The sequence below is a fragment of the Lonchura striata genome, chromosome 7, assembly GCF_050655825.1.
Source record: "Lonchura striata isolate lonStrDom1 chromosome 7, ASM5065582v1, whole genome shotgun sequence".
In the NCBI taxonomy this organism is placed as follows: Eukaryota; Metazoa; Chordata; class Aves; order Passeriformes; family Estrildidae; genus Lonchura; species Lonchura striata.
The window spans coordinates 17,498,916-17,521,258 of NC_140709.1; the positions used below are offsets into that span (position 1 = coordinate 17,498,916).

Sequence of the window (22,343 nt, forward strand, 5' to 3'; positions counted from 1 at the left end):
GCTCAGGATTGACACTATACATAGGCTTTCACTAGTTACTGAGCTGCTCTGTTAATCCACAGAGAAGGCTCAGATGCTGATTTTTAGATACCTGGTTTTGTACTTCAAGGCTGCTATGACTCTCTCACATAATATGGTTATGTTGTCCATGACCCCAGAAATAGTCCTTCTGGGAAGAGTCGTTCTTTTAGTGGGAAAGACTTCAGTGTTAAGTTGATTCCTGATATATTTTATCAAGCAAAAATAACACTGGGCACTTAAATAAGAAAAAAATGGAGCACATTTTCCTTTCTTTTATTGTCATTATTTAAAATGGCATGGACTTTAGGTTCTTTCTTTCTTTCCTTCTTGACACTTTTTTAGCAAGTAGACAGAATTGCAACAGTATTTTACCTTAACTGCCATGAAAATAGGATTTATGGACTACTGAGTTTCATGTTCTTTTGAAAGTATAAAAAGAAATGCCATAAACATGCAAAATACTAATGAGATTATCTGGCATTTTTTTCCAGAGAGGAAGGAGTAAAGCAGATTGACATAAATTAGTTTTGAAAGGAGGAAATATGCAAGCTATTTTCAGAGATCCACTTGCATTGATTTGAATGAAAATCAGCAAAGAATGCTCTAAGAAATAATCTCAAAAGGTTACAAATTCCAAAGTCTGACAACATCTGGGAGTAAGTGCTTTAGCACATGCATGTTAGTGATGAAGCACATTTACATGATGATTAACAGTTTTCAAGTAGCCTAGGTACAAGACAAAGACAAAACTCCCTAATACATCCTTGTTCTGAAGTTGTCTCTGCCTGCCTAACCTGTGGATAAAAATAGAGGAAAGTTTTCTCTGTGATTTGCATGTTTCTTTCATAATTTGTTCTCTTTTTATGCAGTGATAGAGATTCAGCTAATACTAGTTAGCAAAGGTATACTGTGCAAGCTGTGCTACAACCTAAAGATCAGGATTTCTCAGTGTTACAAAAACTAAACTTAGCAATTTAATTCTATAAAAGCTGTTGGTGTGCAAGCTAATTCCTCTGTCAGTAGGCATTGATATCTTGCTCTCAGGCCTTTAGGTATGTTTCTGGCCACAGGAATAACCAGTTGCCAAATAGTCCTGTGTATTTGCTCTAAAAAAGGCCAAGATTTCACAAGCTGGTACTGTCAAGGATTGGTATTAAGATGTTGTGATAAAACCTAATTTCCAAGAATTTAAAGTAAATTCTTGTTAAGTTTCTCCGAACTGACTGTTTAGGCAAGACCTTCTGTTTCCATTGCAGTCTAAATTGGCAAATCAGAGGTTTAAATGAGGTAATGTGTTATTATGGAGGAACAAGGACAGGAAAGCAAGATATTTCACCATGTAGCCAAGTACTGAAGGCAGTTGTGATTTCTGGCCTAAGCTTTCTTCTGGTCGTTTCCACTCACTATCAGCAATGAAATAGTTAATAATGTGGACACTTAAATACCATCTTTAGGTTTTTGTGATATGATGGCTCTTTGTTAACAAATAAGCCAGAATATGTTCTTTGTGTGGATAACACTTCATTGCTATAATTGAAGTCAGTATCAAAACTAGATATAATTAGATCTATAATTGGAATCCAGTTAATGAAACAAAAAAAAAAGACAAGACCTTCCCTTTACAGTGTTTACTCAAATTTTTTCTCAGATTGAATTAGGATATTCTTTGTGGTGATCTTTCCCAATGAGACTTCACTATGATTTCAGTATTAAAGAATTAACAAAATGAGAAATTAAAAGGCTATATTGAGAAAATTGGTGAGGAAGCTTAAAATTGCATTTTGTGACTACTTATGGCTATAATTCTGCTTTCAAAATGAAATTCTAGTTTAATTTCCAATAAATTATTCAAATATGCATGCTACTGCCTTTAAAAAAAATCCCAGTATACTAGACTAAAAAGTTCAAGCAGTACAAAATCATAAGGCAAATAGCTCCCACCTCAGAGATGTGAACTTTCAGAGCTGCAGACAATGTGAAACGAGTAAGTAACTATAGAGCCACAATACCTTCCTGTCATTGTCATTTATCCGCTCTGCCTGGATTGAGGTTCACAGCTACAGTTCTGATTGCTTTTGAGATATGCAGTTTCCACAGTCAATTAGCAATTTCCATAGTCAGCTCTGTCTTGCTACTCTGAATCCTATACTGCCTGATTAAGTTTTTTCCATACTTAGCTTGGAAGAGCGTGGACTGCCTAGCACACAGACTGACTCATACACTAAGTCAAGCATGTAGGAAACACTTTAAAACTGGACTTGAAAGCACTAACATAAAATTTAACCCACACCACTGTCCTCTTCCCATTGCTTGGAATCAGAGGGAACAGCACTCACGTCAACACTGGTGTTACTTGAAGTGCCATGTTTTGATGTTTGTTTCATATCAAATATGCAAAAGACTGCTATTAGAAAAGCAGTGGCTCTTCCTCTGTGTCTACTGTAAGGTATGATGTCTGATTTACTCTCAGCATCTCTTTTTGATATATGGGCCAATTTGGTGGAGAAGGGAAAGAACCAATCAATAACGTAAATTAGGAGTATGCAATAACTCTCTTATCATAATGTAACATTAGAAAGGATGCACGATAAAGATGGAAAGAGGACACAATAAATCATGTGAAACGACACCAAAAATAGACTGACAGCATCTGTTCTTTTTGTCTCATAACCCAAAATCAAAATAGCTTTCACTACAACTAAAGGGACCATATTCAAAGCAGATAAAAAAATTTTGTCAGCAATGCCTAATTAAAAAATGAAGCTCTTTTGAGGATGTGTATCACATCATAACCTTATATTGCCATTTCACTCTAGAGTGTATCACCTTTCTTACTGCTACAACATACTTTTTGAAAATCTGCAATAATTTTTTTCTTTTTAGCTTAGAGTAGGGAAATTTGGGCCCCTTGATTGGTGTAAATTGCCCCTGTGACATTCTGAATCCTGACATTAAATTATCCTATGGAAGTCCAGTGTAAAAGGAGTTCTGTCTTAACACTGTACTGAAATGAAAGACTCCTGAACCACTAGCCTGCAGGTTTTTATTTGTGCCACAGAGGAACTCAAAACTGTCAGAATGGATTTTTAAAAATTAAGATTTTTTCCTGTTAAAGATGCAGTACCTATAATAACAGCAATTTTATTTTTCATTATTTATTAAACTTACATATATCTATTTATACCTTTCTGACTCTAAACACTGAGAAAGAGAATAATTTAGAAGTCAATTTAAATGTCGTTCTATTTATTCAGATACTATTTCTATAAGTTCCCTCCTTATTTAAAATAAATTCATCTTTATCTGGAGAGGAAAAGAAATATATTGGAAAGTCAAGGAGTTGAAAAATAAGATTGAAATTGACCTATAAATAAGCTTTCTTAGGCTATCTAAGAGGTGCTTTATCATAATCATTAGATTTCCTACATGAAATGTGAATCAGAACTGACCCACAGTTCTGAGCAGACATAGAAGCAGTATCTGAATGGGGATGGGTAAACGAGATATTTGTATCACTGAGGTACTGTCTCACTGCTGATATTTCTCCTTGCTGTAAAATCAGCAGTACTGAATGGGGCAAGGAATGTTTTTTTCTTGACAAGTATTAAAGCCTAAGGTAGAAGAAACACAGCACTACAGACACAAGAATGGATATCCTCATTTGTTTCCAATAGTCCAACACCTTTGGTAACAGTCTGGATTTCATTTAAGGGGTATTTTAAGAATGCCTGGAAAAAAGCCTTGCATTAAGAAAGGGTTTTTTGACAGGTTGTTTTTTTTTTGGGGGGGGGGGAAACACTTTCTTCATCAAAATGCAGACAGATAGTATTCCTTCTGTCAAGGAGTCCTACACCAGTAGGGTATCAGAGAGATTGGATTCATTGGCCTATCTCAAGAGTTCTGGATAAGGCACTGAAACTATGGTCAAGAATGCAGTTGCTGACCCCCACGCTAGAACAAATCGAAGGGGACTTGACACACACGTGTGTAAGCAGCTTTCCTTTCAGTTTTTTTTTTAATTGATTGGTAGGGTCACACAAACAGGTGGTAAAATGCCTATGCTGACTGAAGTCTAGATGATGAGCTTCTAAATGAAGTCCTGATTTTCTATTTAAGAACTCTTAATACCATTTTTGTTTTATTTCGTTATCATGTTCCCACAATTTTTATTTTCCTATCCTCAAAAAAAGTGTTGAAAAGGCCTTAAGATATTAGTTTAGAAATGTGCTTTGAATATGTAAATATATTTAATTTATAGTCAGTTGTGGCAATTTTTTTTGAAACTGGTAAATGGTGAGTGGTTTGTACACACTGCAAATTGCTTGATCTTATCTTTGCTCAAACCGATACTCTACCTTAGCTCTACTCAACCTTAGAATATCTGATGGCTAAACTTAAATTTAAGCTGAGCTTAAATGATCCTACCTTCCTTTAATATATATCATTTGCAAGCTTAGACATATCCCATTATTGCCCACAAAGCATAAAATAAGAAGTAAAATGTATTCTGTTGTACAATACTTTCTGATTAATATATATATCCATTCTCAATTCCAAAATAATTATACTTTTTATCTCAAAAGTTTTACAGCTTTACCACCTCAAGCAATATTTTACATCTGTCAAGAATGATTTATGGAATAATCACTTAAACGGCAAAATGGAGTCCTCAAAGGAAGATCTGTCAAATATTTTCACCACAAATAACTTTATTAAAATAAGAACTGATATATTGTATAAACAATATTTTGCCTTCAAGTATAATTCAGATCATATAGATATAAGATTAGTGGAAAAAAATTGTGAGATAGTAAGGAATTTATGACATTGCTGCTTTGATATCAGAGTATAATATTTTAATTATGCAGCTGCTAATGCCTAATGGGCAATCCTTGGAAAAAAATCTGTTTCAAAATAATACTTCTTGTGACTTGTATTTATCTACCGCTCTTTTTAAAGAGGGATATTTACATTAAAAAAGAAATTTAATGTGTCTTTAATCCCATGAGTACATCCTGCTACAATTGTGGAGCTACTTGTGCTATGAGACCCTGTAAATCTGGACCTTTAGTTTTGACACCATCTGTTCCCATTAACCATTTTTCTCAGTAATTAACTCTTTTGGTAGCTGTGTAATTGCCTACCGTGACACTACTTGAAAAGGACAGTGGACTAGAACATTATTTGGATTGTGTTAATACCTTTCTAAAAGGAAAAAGTGTGAGGAGAAATTCAACCCAAAATTAAGCTATATTCTGATAGAAGTACTCCAGAGCAGCTAGTAAGGCTTTTAGCTGCAAAAGTTAAAAACTGCTGTGAAGGCAGCACTGGTGTGGTTGGACAGGGCCTGCTGGGTGCCCAGGCAGTACTGGGCGCACAAGTCCAGGCCATCTAAACAATTACACAAAGCCATCACAACACTCAATGCTTCTCTGCACCCTCCCCACACTGCGCAGTGAAAAGGGAAACAGGCTCCATCCAGGTTACTCATTTATAAAACCATCATACTTAGAATTTTTTTCTCCTTTGACCACTCTATCTTTTGTCCATCATGTTTAAGACGGTGTAGATTCAAGCAATTGCCATATTTTTAATATCAACTTGCAACAAAATTTTTTCCCATCCTTCTGTCCCATCTTTGAGTGAGTAATTTGACCAAAATTAAAGCAGTGAACAAACAGCAGCTTTCAGTCTTCCATCATCACAATGTTTAAAACTCGAGATCCTGCACTTTCATCTACAAAAGTGGACTATAGACCAGTAGAGAACATCAGAATCTTAATTCCCGTGTGTGTGCGCAATACCATTTTTCTATAGCAGGAATTTTCTTTTAAGCTGAGCTTCAAAGCTGTGACATTTTAGAATTACATGAGGTGGTATTTAGACTCAAAAAGAAAAAGCATTATTCATAGAGTGATTCCCTTTCTGATATCTGCATTGCTGGAATTCTGATGACAGATTAGCTTTAAAAGTGATTCCACTGACATTTGCTTTAATTCAAAATATTAGAATAATTTTTAATATAATCAGTGGCTCATGTAGAATAAATGATAGTGTGATGTGGAATAAGGTTTTATTTGCAATTCACTGGGCTTTTAGTCAGGAGTGTGTAATATGGTCTTCAGAACCTTCCGTCAGTGTAACCTTAAGCAATTCACATCTTCTTGAGGTGCCTTCCTCCTCAGTATGCTTAGGATTACGTTAAATATTATACAATGGCTTGCCATGAAATAAAATGTCAAATTAAACTTTTAAGTAGTGGATAATTCATTGGAGTAACTTGGGTTACTCACATACAGAAGGTTACATTTCTGACTGTGCTAGAATTGACCTCTGAAAATTGAAAATTGCTGAAATTGACCTCAAGTTTCATACTCGGAGCACAAATGCAAAACAAGCCACCAACCAGGCACTAAACTTTCACAGTTTTAGAAAATTCTTGAGATTTACTTTGTTTCACAGCCTGGAGGAAAACCTTGTTATGTATCACTATTCTGTATATTGTCACGATATACAGACTATGTTATATACAGGTACATGTATGTATGCTATATAATGAAAAATCAAAATTGAAAATTTGAAAAAGTGAAGATGAAAAGTGAGGTATATGTTTTTGAGTTATTTATAATAACTATAGAACATGTTTACTAACATTCATTACATTCACCATACAGGTAGTTTCAATTTCATTAGACCACATAGACTTAAGGCTTTATCACATTTTGAAAAGAAATTGAACATTATGTGGAACAAACCAAAAACTCTGTATATACAATCAAGCTGACAGATAGCCATGCATTTGAGTGTCAGACCTGTCTTATATTTTGACAATTTTTGCCTGATTCACCTGTTTAAATTTAGCAGATCATACAGTTCACATGCTCAAATATAGACAACTAAAATATAGAGGCAATTAAAGTAACTATTTACAGAAGTGACGTTACTGAAAACCCTTATGCATGAGATTGTTTACAGTAAATAATCTGTAACTCAATGTTCAAAACTATTTGTGAAGGACATGGCAATTTTTATGGACAATATTTCTTTCCTATGTCTCAAACAGATTATAGTGTGTTGCATGATTTCAGAATTCAGCATCTTAGAAAAGGATCTATCTATCTATCTATCTATCTATCTATCTAGTCCTCTGGTAATTGGCAGATAAGCAGTACTTATAAAGGCCTTTTCCTCCCTCCTAATGTTTTGGGAGACTTTGGGACTTAAACTATCCAAACAGTGCTCCAGGCTGATGGCTGCGTAAGTTAGCAATAACATTCTCCTTTTGCAATATTATTTTAACACATGCCAGGTTAACACAAACACAGAGTAGATGTGTAAAAGACACACAGTGTCAGGCCTCCTGAGAAATCTATGTCCAAGGCACAGCCACAAAAAATCTTAACCGAAATCTGCTCCAGACCACCAAACCAGATCTAAGAATAAAGGGCTCTACTGAGAATCTGTTACAAAGAGTATGCTTAAATATTGGTAGCGTGGGTAGAATGGTTGGCCTGAGTCCTATCTGAATTAAACCAGCCAATGCTAAAAATAATATTACTTAAGTCTCTCCAAGATAACAACAGAATTATTGAGAACTGGATTTAACTCTGTGACTTTAAAATGAGAGAGCACATTGCATGTGATTCTACAATTGATGTAAACAACACACTGGCACTTCTCCAGAACTAATTTAAGCTCAGCATTTGACTATGAATTTCCTTTTCCTTCTCCCAAGAGTGTACATAGCAAGAGATAAAATAAGGTACACCACGATTATCAATTACTTGTTCATTTGGAAGATAGGTGTTTCTGTAAATAACTCTGGGTAATTAAAAAAACAACCCAACCAACAACAAAACTCTACATATAACTCTTATGTATCATAATTACCTCTCATGTGTGTACATTTTTAAATCTGCAAATATATTTATTCGGTTTTTTCTCTTAAGAGGAAAAAAAGTATCAGCAGATTCAGCCATTCTGCATGTATTGACTCTTTACTGGATAAGAGGGAATGGTTGACAGTCTAGGCAAACCCAAATTTTGACTCTGGCAATACTAGGACAATATCGGTAGCTCAATTGCAGGTACTTCACAATATTTCAGCTCTGAAAAAGACTTGTCCCTTTCTTTATAAGCAAATGCTTTCTTTATGATGGGCTCTTTTTTTCTACTTTTCACTTTGTGATGAAACACTATTGTTTAAATCAAGGTAAGTTTCCTCTATGCTGATTACTTTAAGTGATTTACATCTTTAAACCAACCAAGAGAAAAACTTCTGTTTCAGAGTTGCAAACACTGTGCTGGCTTCATTCAGCTGGTAGAGTGAGCGTGCAGTGACACACTCCATACACCCACTACTGTCAGGGCAGATTCCCTTACTGATCCACGCAAATGTATTTCACTGGACTTCAGGGAAATTGCAACACCTCCAGCAAAGCGGCTGGCCAGTACAACATACACACCTCTTTTACCAAATCAACTGCTAACCAAACATGCAAAAAGTTTTGAGAATAAAACGAGACTTTACCATCTTTGTGATAATAGGTGACTTCTACTTTCCTCTCCTCTGACCCCAGCAGGGCTTGAGCAATTTGGGCAATATGATGTCTTTTGGTCTCTGGCCCATGAAGGAAATCACAGGTGCAAGGTTTCTGCATGACATCTGGCCTGGAGAACCCGGTCATCTCACAGAACCCATCATTGCAGTAGATGATAGCACAATTCTGCACTCTAGCATTAGCAATGATGAATTTTTTATCTGCAATAAAAGAAAGTGATGCATTTTTTAGTGCTCTTTCAGCATTTCTTATAGGGTCGATCACAGAGATGAATGCTGAACAACCCTTCTTTTCATGGAATGCCTGAAATACAGAGATTTTCAGTCATTTAATGAAGATAATTTGATCCATAACTTTTAAAGAAACTTCAATTAATTTAGAATACATTAAAGATTAATATAATTCTTTTATTAAGGAAATAAAACCGCACTGTGCAAGTCTCTGTAAATCTCCTTTTGACTTCAAAATTTTGTCTGTTTCAGGCTTTACTGAAGCCCAAGCGATGAGTGCCATCCTGTCAGTCACAACTCCAGGAAAGTCCTTGAAAAGTTAGTGGCTTCTTTTGAGGAAAAGTAGAGCCTCAGGAACGGGGCTCTATTTAAGTGAAGGGCTTCCTGGATGTAAGGTCCATCTCAATCTACTCTGTAGGGGTTTTCATTGAGGTGAATGACAGTAAATTTATTAAATTTTAATAAATCTATCTAGAAAGTAACAGAATAAAAGAAAGTTCCCATAAACAAAAAAGGGTGTACGTTAAACAATTCTTATGTTGGAAACATTTTGCAAATTTCACTGAAGTTCTGTGCTTCCATCCATCCTCCTTTCCCAAACTCTCATCTCAAAGACATGTTCAAAAGTTTTAAACTCTCATTAGTTTGTTTCTGTTTACCTTTTTAACACATTATTCCCATTGTAATTATAAATGTGTGACTGTGATACACTTACTGCTAAGAACATTAATTTTTAGCTATTCAAATTCACAAGGCAATTGCTTGCTTTATAAAAGATTTCTTACATGACACCAAGTAAACAGTGCAAGTCTTCAAACTTTTAAATATGTCCATCTTTGAACACAGAAGCATATCTGGAGATTTCATTCTTACTACTTCTGCTGTCTTTCAATCATGTTGAACTTTCACTATCACTTGCCTATTTAGTAGCTAGTGCATTATTACTGTCAAAAAATCTACACTTCACTACATAAAAACTTGGAGTAGCAACACCAACTTAGCTTATAGATAAATTAGGATTAGCACTGTCTTTTTTTTTTTTCCTCAAAAAATATAAATATTACGTGTGCTAATATGGGTTTAAGAATATGGAAGTATATGAACTGGAATTAATTGTAAGGGTTCGCACCAGACTGATGCTAAAATTATGCTAAATATTTAAATCAATGTACATATATCAAAGTACTGTTTCTAAATTAAATTAATTTTAAGCATCAAGTGATCCTTCTTACAGCTAATAGGAAACCAGAATTCTGGCCAGGAAAAACACTTCAGCTTCAGCCTCCTCGACAGGTAGTAAACTGCTGCATTGGAAAAGATCTCACAGACTCTCCCTGAGGATGCATTTGCACTGGTTTGACAGATATTTTGGACTTACATAAACAAAAGAGAGAAATTTGACAGCTATATTAAATGCAGTCATGACAACAAGGTAAGAGAGTATTTCCTCTTCAATAACTCTTCTGCATATTTTCTGTTTCCTCTAAATCAAAGTCTGAAGTTCTGCTTTATTTTGAAAAGACAATTATTATTAACAGTATTAACAATCATAATAATAAATCTAGCCTATTTTTTAGACATTGCAAAGAGAGCAAGATTCTACATTCTGCTTTCAGAGCCATCTCACTGGTTCAGAAGAAGGTAAGAGATATAACTTCTATAGCTGTACAATATGGATACAGTCAACGATAAAAACTATTGCTTGAAATAGGAAGATAGCTCCAACCCCCCTCCCAAAAAAAACCCCCAAACCCAAACCCAAACAAGCCCACTAGCCAATAATTCAATTTGGTAATCTGTATTCTAGATTAAAAACATTGCTACTTCTGCCAGGGATTCCCCCCCTTACCTCCGGGGTTTTCTTTGCAAGCTACAAACTTAAAAATAGTCTGGAGCTGCTGTCCATTTAGTCACAAGCAGAATAAAACTACTATAGCAAAATAGATAGAAAGCGAGAACTTACTTTGCCCTTCAAATTTTCGTATGATTGTACCCAAAAATGTATTTTGTGGTGCCACATGACCTCTGCGAACAGGCATGTTTGTACAGGTCTTCGGTTTTCTGTGCACAATGACTTCTCCAAGGATCTCCTACACGGCTCCAGCCCAAAGCACCGAGCCAGCTACCCTTTGTGACAAATCATCGTCCTCTGGAGCTCGGAAATCTCTTCCCATTAGCACCACTTCTAGAGACACGCTTTTCCTATTGGAGTCAGATTCATCCCCCAGTTTCTTTCTTTTTCTTTCTTTCTCTCCTTGCTTTCTTTTCTATTTTTTTCCCGGAGGAGCTCGGACGCTATTGTCTGGGGCGGGTAGGGGTGGGGTAAGCAGGAGGAGGTGGCGGGTGGGGAAAGATTACAAGGGTAATCGATCTCTAGCACCAAACATCGCCAATTTTCCAAAGCAAATGGCTGTGACCCGGCAGTTTCCGACGCTGTAGTGGTGGTTTGAGGGCTGGAAGACTAATGTTTCTCCGCTGCCAGAGGGAGTGACGTTCCCCCCCCCTCCGGGCTTCACCACGGCGCGCAGCAGCTCGGATTACTCAAGCGTGGTTTAGCAAGAGCCAGCCAATAAATCTCTTCAAAACTCGGCGACAAACAGCGGCATCAGGAATAAGCTACACCCCAGCAGCACCGCGACGTGCCACATCCCCCACCGCGGCGGCTGCAGGGGTCAGCGGGGACCGAGGGCGATGGCGGCGGGGGGGCCCCGCTACCTCCGGTAGCCCCGGCGTCCCCGCCCTCCCGGCACCGCCGGCCCCTCCGCGGCCCCGGAGCGCGGCCCGCCGGGCAGCCCCAGGCGCTGGCAGGGCCGGGGGAGGGAGGGAAGCTGGTACACGCCCCGTCTGGGGCGGGGGGCGGCGCGAGTAGGGGTCGATGTTGAGCGATGGGGGAGCGGGGGATGGACCACCGGAGCCCTCGGCATCCTTCCTCCCCCCGGTGGAAGGGATTGCCCCCTCCTACGCAGCGTGACCCGGGCGAGGGCTTCCCCTCGCCTCACGACCCCCTCCTGGGAGGAAGGGGGATTCCCCCGGCGCCGAACGCTGCCCCCGGGTTGCCGAGCAGGTGCCAGGCTCCTCTCGGGGCCGAGCGAGCGGCGCGGAGGGCGCGCCGGGTCCCGCGGGCGCGGGGGCTGAGCTCGGCAGGGAGCCCTCGCCCGGCCCGCGGCGGCCCCGAGCGGCTGCCGAGGCCGCCCCGTCGCTGAGCCGCTGCCCGGGGCCGCGCTCCGCCCCGGGACCGGGGCCGGTCGGGGCGCGACGGCCGCTCGGAGCTGGCCGTGGTGCTGGGGCCGCCTCGCCGGCGCGCACGGAGGCGCCGCTGCCCGCGCTCGGGCCCGGGAGCGCCAGCCTCCCCCCACCCGGCTCCTCTCAGCTTCTCCCGTCCCACAGGAACGGCTGGGGAGGCTCCCGGGGGAAGCGGGTATTATTTTCAGGCTGTAATTAAGGCTTCCTGCGCTACCCAGCAGGCAAAACGGTGTGCGTTCAGCACGGCTCGGCGAGGTGACACGGGGAGGGAGATGGGGGCAGCCATGCGATGCTGGAAAGGCATCTCTAGGGTGGCGCAAAGCACCGGCGGCTTCTTAATAAACTCATAGGGCAAAAAAAGAGAGGCACCTGAGCACCGTTCTTTGTAATCGCAAGCACAGGATATTGAGCCGGCAAACCACCGCTTCCCACCTGTTCTTCCACAGCACAAGCAGGTGTTTCCTTATTCCCGTGAGCTTTTCAGAGGTGTGGCCCTTTGTGTCACTGTCACCGTGTGCCATCCTCTATATTTATCAGAGGTAGGGCACAGTCTGTTGAGTATGAGGGTGCATTTCTGGACTAATTTAATTTAATCTCAGTGGAATCATCCTGGATTTACACAACTGTGAATGGTGTCTGAAAATAAAATTTATATATGCATAAACTGTATTAAGATGGCTTCATAGTAATTGTGTACTAATTACAAAGCCTCAGCTACATTAAGGGATACATAATCAGATATGTAATCAATCTTAGGAAGTGAGCATTGCTTATTTGCAGAAACAAATGTTAAAATCTCTGTATTCAGAGGTATGAATCAAAGGGAAAACATCCAAATATTTTTTGTAATAATATTTGGAGAACTCATGTTTTTGACTCTGATAAACATTAGAGAAAAAAAGTCTTAAAATATTTTTGAATACTTTTCCTTTGGAAGGTAGATGAGCCTTCAAGTTGAATTTTTCTCTTATTGCTCTTTGTCATAATGACAAAGAAAATACATCTCTGAAAATGTATTAAAGTTCCCAGACATAGTAGTAGAAAGAGTGAAGAGGAACATATTTATTTTAACACTTTCAATAATACCTAACTTCTAGTCAAGTCATAATGGCCAGCAGTGAACATCATTCTCATTTTCACATTAAAAATGTCACTTTGATATATCTTGAACAGCAGTAGAAAATAATCACGATAAAACTGTGACCTTTACTGAACAATCAGCATTTGCTTCTAGTATTGAACAGTTAGTAGCAAACTAGATCAAATACAGGCCAGTAGAGTCCAGAGTCCAGTGCTTTAGATGCCTGTCTGGAAAGAAAACAAGAAAAAAAAATTAAATATAAAAATACATTTAAGAATTCAAAATTCACTGAAGCCTCATCTTTATGTTAAATTTGAGAGCCAAACTATGCTTGCCTGAATACTGAAGGCAGCAGAACTCCATGACTCTGTAAAACCTTTTTTGTTCTGTCTCCCGATGGTAGCTTGAACTTTGATGCTGATTACCTGAATGTATATTATAGTCCTCTTTTCCCCCCCTTTTTATCCACCTTGGTTTGTTCGTTTAGAACTGATCAAGATAACCCCAGTGAAAGCAAGATAACTGCTGCTGAAAGACAAGATCTGAGATGTGGTTTTCAGCAAGGAAAGAAGTGACAAGAATGATGGGTTTTAATAACTACAGGAGCAATAGGTGACATCAGAAAATCTTTCATTGTGGTGATTTGCACTCCTGCAGTCTTGTAGATGATCTATTGCTCCTGGAGTGCTTAATGCTCGTTGTGCTTATTGCTTGTTAATTTTCTGTAGCAAGCCAATAGAGAAGTGCAAGAGGAAAATATATTAAAATTGGACAGCTAACAACAAGCACAGAGAAAGTAATGTGGAATAATTTGCATTTGATTGGGAAAATATGCATGCAAGTGGGAAAGTTTGAATTCATTATAAATGTGCGTCTCTAGTGTGATTAAAGAGATGGAGAATGCCATAGAGATATATGTTTTATCTATAAAGCTGTACCGTTACCAACTTTGCAAGAGACCGAAGTACCGAGGGAGGCGTCTCCGGAGCTCAGAGCCCTCCGGCGTGGCCGGTCCCGTGTCCTCTGCCCCCTTGTGGCATCGGTCCTTGCGGCACCACCCTCGCCACAGCCCAAGGACAGCTCCCTGAGCTCGGCTGCTCCTCAGCAGAACTATATTTGGCATTTCCTGGCCTCAAGGAGAGCAGCTGATTTTGAAATAGTGGTTACAAGGTTTTCACTGGCATTTTAACTACTTCCTTCTCAAGTTCCTTAAGAGAATTTAGAGGACTATATGCCTAAAGATGTATTACTGATGTGTTTCGACACCTTGGCAGTTAGCAATTAAACCTATAATTGTCAGGAAAAGCTGGCTCTGGGGAAATGGCTCTAATCATATTTTCCATCATATTTTTGCTGGAGAAAAAAAACCAAAACAACAGGACTCAGATTTAGTCAAGCATTCTTATCATACTTGACTTTTCAAAGTCTTATGTTTGCCCTCCTGTACACAGAAGTTTAAGTGCATTCATTTTCAATAAACACTTTTTGTACTAGAGCAAAATATGGTTAATCCTTCCTTCCTTCCTTCCTTCCTTCCTTCCTTCCTTCCTTCCTTCCTTCCTTCCTTCCTTCCTTCCTTCCTTCCTTCCTTCCGTGCCCTGCCATTGTTCCAGCTAGCATAGGTATTTGTGTTGTTTTTACCACATATATCCTGCATGACTAAAAACTTTTCATCCATCCACATTGTATATGCTTACAATTTTAATAAGGCTGGAATTGTCTTCAGAGCTATCAAGAGCAATACTGAAACCTTATTTTGAATCCCATTTTAGGTTAAGATGGCCTTTGTGATTCCCTGACAGGTTGATGTCTTTTCTCATCACCTTTAGTTTATATCAGTCTTGCTTTCTCATCTCTTTTATGTCTTTCCACAGCTTCAAGATATAGCTCTAGATTTTGTTTTAGTCCTTCACAATAATAATGATCATCATTTAGATTATTACTGTCTGCACTTCAGGCTCAGGCAAAGTATGCAGCTGCTGGGGACTGCCAAATTACTTCTATTGGAGAAGATAGAAATCAACTGCTTGAACATCAGGAACATCCAAATAGCAAATCTCTGCTGATGCTCCTGAGAAAGGCACTGGGTGAGTGTGGTGGCAATTGCTGCTGCCAGAACTGGTTCCTTCAAGCAGTACTGTGTCTTTGCTTGCACTCTGCTGATGCCTCAGACACCAGGTCAGTCTTAATCCTAAAGCCACATGGTCTACACAGCTACCTACACAGAAAAATTGGAATGCTTCATTATTGGTGTTACAAAATTCACCTTGAATTTAGATCTCATTATGGTTATTTTGTGTTTCACTTTTTCCATCTAAAATAAAGGCTCCTATTCCTGGCAAGACCGCTAATGTCAATGAGATTACACAAAGGTAATTATTATATTTTGCCTTAAGGCATACATCATCCTTGTCTGCATATGGGTCTTATTAGTATTCAGGACTTCAGATATCAACACAAGAGAAAGACTGTCAGGTTTTTAGGATGACAAAGGAATTGTCTGCATGTAATTGCAGTCTAAAAAGTGATTAAAATTTTCTATTTAATTTTACAGCTAGTTTAATCAGTAATAAAAAAAGTTATATTTTGGATTTCATTCAATGTATATTTTACATGTAATTCACTCTAAGAGACAGTAATTTGATTACCAGAATTTGAATTATAAATGCAAAATCCATAAGGCAGAACTTCTGTGTGCTAAATTTCCTAGTCTATTAAAGGTAACATCACATGGGAAAACAGAAAGACAGCAAGCAACTTTACTTTTTCTGTAAGGATTCACAAAAAGCTGTTAGTTATTCTACAGTATCCATTGCTATTATTATGTGCTATATTAGAATGCCTAGGGATTCAGAACATCATGACTTAGGATCATTTTAGAATTAGCAGGTACAGGTATGAAAAGAGAATTACAAAAACCATCAATATATCCATTTACTCAATGCCCTGCCAGTGGATAGTTCCCTTTAGTATATTTGCATTTGTATTATTCATTTAGGATTTAAATTATTCAAGCAATGAGGCTTGCACTTCTTCCTCTGAGAGACTCTTCAATATCTCTCTGTCTCACCACAGGGCTTCATTCCCTCATAGGAAGCCACAGTTTTGGTGTGGGCTCTTGCCTTGGGGGTTTACAGCATTTAGATGCACGCTGTGTTTCCCTGGGGCCTTGGCCTGGAATGGGTGCTTCAGGCTATTCTGTGCTGACCTTCTCTGGCCAATTTAGAGCATCAGGAATGATCCCAGCATGTGCTGCTCCTCTGCAAGATTTTCTAGCTGGATTACAGTGCTATGACTCTATGATTCTGACAGCTGTCTGTCCAGAAAGAATGTTGATTTTAATGAGGCAAGACATGAAGCATACTTCTATTAATTTATTTGTTTCCTCCTACCATATAGAGAAGAATTTTAATGGTGTACAAATCAAGTACCCTGCTCCGTATAATTGTGAGTAATTCTGTACCACAGGGCAATGTAATTGAAAATAAATATATGCATTCTCCATAATCTGTCTTCCATTATGACATAAATCCAGGTATGATTGTTTATAATAGTTTGTGCTAATTAATGTAAGAACTATTATGCTTATATAAAAAAATCATAAGTTTTAATCTCTTTAGAAGTGTATGCCTAAAAAATATCAAATGAGCTGGGAAAGGCAAAAAAAATCATTGCTAAAGCATGAAATCTAAGTTATTGTCTGTAAGTTACTAATTGCACTAGATTCATGCATTTTTAAAATTAATTATCTTTGTACCAAATTCCAGTTTCCTTCTTCATAGTGTATTCTAATATTAAGTGTTAGGACTGCCATCTGTCAGGTGAGGCTCATTCCTTATCTTAGCTTTTCACTCAAATAAACTGTGGTTAGAATTCCTTCTTCTACATCTGCACGTCCTGAGTGTGTTTTTATCAATAATAATGCACCTTGCATTTGGAGCAGATTTTTAATGATTTCCACCTCTCACCCTAATGCCAATGAGAAGTACAGCAATGGCCTAGGCCTTCCTGAGGTTACAAGGTTTCTGGTTTTGCCTGAAGTTCCTCCTAGTGCAGATGCAGCAGGGTTCTGTGGCATGCATCCTCAGGGAAAGGTAGCCTGAACCTTCAGAGTGAGTAGCCCCAGAACATTCTGTGCTTACACAACTTCCTTTCATAATTTTCAAATGGTTTCATTTCTAAACAATAATAATAAAAATGGGCCATATCAAAATCTTTCACAAAATTAAATTACTATTCTGAGCCAGTTTTGTAGATACTCTTCTCTACTGGTGGGGCTAACTTCAGTGAGGTCAAAAGATGAAGGAGATTATTTCTACTCTTCAGCCTTTTTCCTCAGATCAGGGTATAGGAGCCAAATTCCTGCTTGGATGATATTTCCATCGTTAGTTTAGCAAGCAGTAAATAGCCAGAACTCCTCTTTTCCTTTCCTCTGCCCTGCAGCAACTGGCAGTGTGGCAATGCTGAGCAGCTGTAGGGGAGGAAAAGGACAGCAGCTGCTCTGAACTTTGTTCATAGTAACATTTTTCTTGAGATTGACCAGGAGGCAGTGAAACCTTTTATCTCCTTTGGACAGTATCAGATTGGATATGCTCTCAAAGAGTAATCATATACAAATATCTTTCCAGCACAGATAAACATTAAGATCAATAAAATATAATTTTGAAGCATATAAGTAATTCTTTTTGGACACCAGTATCCTGGTAGTACAAATAATCTAAGAAGATTTTTTAAAAAATATTTTAATGGATAAATATGGAGTTCATTTTGTTGCCTTTCCTTGGGCTGATCTGATATGTTAGGATTTTGGATAAATTTTGTTCCCTTTTGCCCTTTGTTTCATGTTTCCTACTGTTTCAGATTTCTGTCTTCACTGCTTGACTACTGTGAATATTACTACTATATCTACTAGTTATGTCAGTTGTTTGTACTTCTCAACCTCAAAGGCAGAAGGATAGAAGGAGCAGGGAGATGGAAGTACAAATGGACCAGAAACTGACCTGAAACTGGCCAGAAATTATAACATGCACTGAACTTTAGAGCCAAAATTAAATATAAATTGAAACAGTTTAGTTGGAAAAAATAACTTCCATCGACTTTAAATACAATTTTAGATGTCTATTTCAGCTTGAGAATGTTTTTGCTATTCCTAAGGATGTTTGTTATATATCCTCAGAGACCTTGTAGTCCTCAGTCAGAGTGAGGTAAGCTTGAGAAATTTGGATATATGTCCCAGAACACAGTATAGCAAATAAATTCCTATTTCATTCATAAGAAATAAACCCCACCAAAATAGTATGAGGCTTTAGTGTCAATGGCTCCATAGGGTCTTGAAGGTGAATTTAATTTTCCTAAATATCTCAGTAATAGTAATTTGTGTTTCTATTCTGTTAATTTTTAGTGTTTCATACCTTCTTTGCTCTTTCTGCATTCTGTTAACATATTTTACACAGTCACTTCATCTAAATAAGGTAACTGCAGTTTTCTACACTGTGCTTACTTAGTCATTAACGATTTTATTATTAGCATATTCTAACACTCAGTTCTGTAGGCGAAGCTTTCTCCACCTGCCATGTATATTTTCTCCCTACAATTGTATTCTTCCACATTTATTTTTTCAGTATTATTCTCACAGTAATAATATTTCTCTGTAACTGTGTAGAGTCCAGAATTGTACAGGCTAATTCTTCCTGACAGTGTACTTATCAGTGCTTCTGTTCACATTGCTGTCAAAAATAATCTGCAAATTTCCAGTTCGCATATTTTTTTTTCAATATTTCCACTCTTCTTTCATAATCCTATAGCATGAGGTCATATCTAATTATATGACAAAAACTGGCATTTGTCCATATTCATTTGAAGAGATGCTCATATCCTGAAACAGCGTTTTCCTCCTCAAAAGTAGTATAGCTGATCTGCTGTCTGTGCAGGTAAAATACATGTACTATAGGCTAAATATACAAACCCAGGTGCCTGTCTGGAGCTAACATCTCCAGAGTTATATCAATACAGCTGCAAATGAATGGGCAGATTTTTCATCAGTGCTAAAAACTGTATTCAACAACCAACATGAAGCCAATATGAACGACAGGTATTTGACAAGTGAGTTTTGTTCATGATTTGTAATGACAGAGAGAGATAATCAAATGACATATGTTGTTTTGTGAAAGTCTTCTGCTGCCTAAGGTAAAATTTATTTAAATAATCTCTCCTGTATTTTTGATCTCTACCATTATGTCTATTTGGTTGCAATACAAATAAGATATATTTTCAATATACTTTTTCTAGTACTTGTCTTCCATATAGTTCAGTTTATTTGGCAGGATGAATAATAATTTCAGGTGAAAGTCAACTTTTCTGCCAGTACAGAGTAATAAAACCACTGATATGCTAAAATACATATTCAGAAATAGCAAGATTATCTGATCACAAAACATTCATTTATTTTGCATTTTTCTTTTTATCATCCTTTGTTCAGTTATTTAAGATAGGCGCATGTTAGATCACAGTAGAGATACTAATTTGGTTGATAATTATAATTTAAACTATTTTTTTACTTTATACTTATTTTCACAGTATAATAGCCAAACTATACAGATATGCTTTTTGAAAGAGAACTTCCTCTGTACATGCTGTAGCACCCAAAGCAATCACTCAGAAACTGTGCCTTACCTCAGTATTCAGGCTGCTCACAGGTGATTTTGAAAGTCTGATTTTACAACACTTTAAAAAGTCAGTATATGCATATATTAATTTTTTATGCTGTTTGAGCTAGATAAATATTAATTTACTCATTTTCCTCATATGCTATGTCAACAGCTTGAAAGAAAGCACATCTAAGATTTTAAATCCACCATGTTTTTGTGTCAGGTTAGGACAATAATGCACAGCTCAGATGACTGCCTATCCAATCTTGCCTCCAGACTTTCACATCCTGACAGATCCATGGGCAGATTCAGACACAGAACTGTACTGCTGAAAACATAGGCCTAGTTTTTATTCCAATTTATCATGAAAAAATCAAAATGATAAAGTCATGTTGAATATTGAGAGAAAATATTTCCTAAAGACATTTTTAATTTTTCTTAGAAAAAAATATTTTTTCCCTGGAAATGCTAGCATTTTGAGAAGTGAACATTCCAAATCAGAGGACTGTACTGGGAGGGAATTTGTCATAATCTCAAATAGAGATTTAATCATACTGTCAACTGAAAACTCAAGACATCTGTGATTCACCTGACAATGAATATCAGTTTCCAGACCTTGTCAAGTAACCCAGTCTAGGGCTATACATCCTTTGAGGGTAAGGGGTACAAAATAAATCTTCAGTTTAGAACAAAACCATAATCTCATTTAGTGCTTCAATAGTCCTTTCTCTGCTAAACTCACATAGCCACAATGATTGCCCAAAGACACACATTCCCCTTTCTTGGACATCCTCAAGACTGAGCTACATAAAGCCCTAAACCACCTGGTCTCACAGTTTTGCTGACACTGTTTTAGGCAGGACATTGCACCTTCTGAGGCTGCTCACAACCATATTATCATGTGACTCCATGATGGTATGTTTGATATTTTCAGATATACTGAGACTTGGTTTTTGATTATCCAGAATATACAGATGATGTTTCAATTATGTCACTTCTTTCTCTCTATAATATCGATGTGTTGGCCTCACAGGGCTTCCTGAAGCATGTGGCTCCATTTCTACCATTAGCTGAAATTTTCAATGGAATGAATAGCATTCCGTAGGCTTGAAATGTTCCATAAGTGATACATTATTGATTTACATTTTAAAAGACATCACACATACACATGTATTCTAGCAGAATACTTGTCTGTGATATCTGAAACCTTTTCAGATGGAACATTAAATATAAATCCAGAGTATTTGCTGGTACCCTTTGTTCTTCTTTCTTAACTATCTAGAAAGAAGCAGCATTTTCCCTGACTCTCAGAGCTCCTTTGTATCAGCACTGCTTTTCTCTCATGAGAGTTCTATGTCTTCTAGTAATATTTGTTAATCTGTCATAAAGTACTTCCAGTTCTATAATTCTTTAAGTTCAGGGATAAGACTTTATAATTTCTTCCACTGCTCCCTTGTGCTAACATAGCACAGGAACTTTGCTGATCCTTCTCACAGATGGAAGCTCATGACTACATCGCTTGGTTACCAGATTTCCCTCTTCCTCTTTATTGTGTCTCTCTATCCTCAGCACTGACATGTTTGCCTTTTCAGTAGTCAGGTGAACAGGGTAATTTGAATAACTGCTATAGAAGTAAAGACTCAAGGGGTTTGATTTAATTTTGTTTAAATGTTAGTATATGAAATGTGATCTGTTAGGGAGTAGTAGAATCACTGTGCAGATGACAAGCGACAGGCAGATCATATTACCTGGAATAATTGAAAACTGTCTGCTTTCTATAGTTTTACTTGGCTTTCCTCATCTAAGAGTTAAAAAAAAAATGTACTGATCTTGATGAATTCTAAAAAAGAACCATAAACAAACTTAGTTCTAGCTCAGTTTCCATGAGAAGTAGTGAAAGCAAATGCACCAGCCAATGCTCAGAGGAGACAGGTGTGTGGATAAGCATTAGCCAAACTGTGCATGTCAGATTAATTTGGATTGTAGTAGTCATGTTCAAAAGAATAAATAGTTGTAAGAGAACAATTTACTCATCTCAATTCTCATAAACTAACTTAGGATCCACATTTTGTCATCCAGAAGATTCTGGAATTGGTGTCCCAATTGTGTCCTCTGCTTTAGACATGAATAAACTCAGGATTCTGTTTTGTATGTTTTAGTCTCTCCCGTTGATCTTTTAAGTAAACATTTTACCACCAGAAATAATTCCTTAAAGGGAAAAAGGGAAAGGAAAACAAGAATTATCAATATTCTGTTTAATATAAATAGAATTACATCTGCTGCTACTTGAACACACACACATTTATGGGTGAATTTCAGACAAGCCAGTAGGTTTCAGGAGGTAGAACATACATGATAAGCCAAAAATATTGCATGTATTTTTAACTCACAAGAATGTGAACAGCTGTGGGTCTTGGAACACTTTATCAATTTATGAATCTAAGAAACTATAAAGCATTGAAATCTTTCCAAAATAGTTCACACTTGAGACAGATCATTGTGGCAGCAACTCTCTGGCCACAGAGAGCAATGCAGAACTTTCCCAGGCATTGTCCTGGGG

At 37.8% G+C, this 22,343-nt stretch overlaps 1 protein-coding gene and 1 long non-coding RNA gene across 9 annotated transcripts in view; one reads left to right on the forward strand and one right to left on the reverse strand.

The window, feature by feature from the left end:
* The window catches only part of KCNH7 (potassium voltage-gated channel subfamily H member 7), a 211,418-nt gene extending 199,795 nt beyond the window's left edge, over nucleotides 1–11,623 (reverse strand). For 3 of the 5 annotated variants that reach the window (XM_085584311.1, XM_085584310.1, XM_085584308.1), the window contains exons 1-2: nucleotides 10,776–11,623; nucleotides 8,552–8,782 (exon numbers count right to left, since the gene is read on the reverse strand). In XM_085584311.1, the coding sequence (XP_085440437.1) occupies nucleotides 8,552–8,782; nucleotides 10,776–10,851 (307 nt within the window). In that variant the 5' untranslated portion in view covers nucleotides 10,852–11,623. The remainder of the gene's footprint in view (nucleotides 1–8,551; nucleotides 8,783–10,775) is intronic. The other 2 variants (XM_085584309.1, XM_021528561.4) reach the window with 2 other exon arrangements.
* Nucleotides 1–22,343, forward strand: part of LOC110469642 (uncharacterized) — a 218,447-nt gene that overhangs the window by 30,253 nt on the left and 165,851 nt on the right. For 3 of the 4 annotated variants that reach the window (XR_014956533.1, XR_014956531.1, XR_014956532.1), the window contains exons 3-4: nucleotides 10,047–10,453; nucleotides 15,094–15,223. This is a non-coding gene — a long non-coding RNA (uncharacterized LOC110469642). The remainder of the gene's footprint in view (nucleotides 1–10,046; nucleotides 10,454–15,093; nucleotides 15,224–22,343) is intronic. The other variant, XR_014956530.1, reaches the window with a different exon arrangement.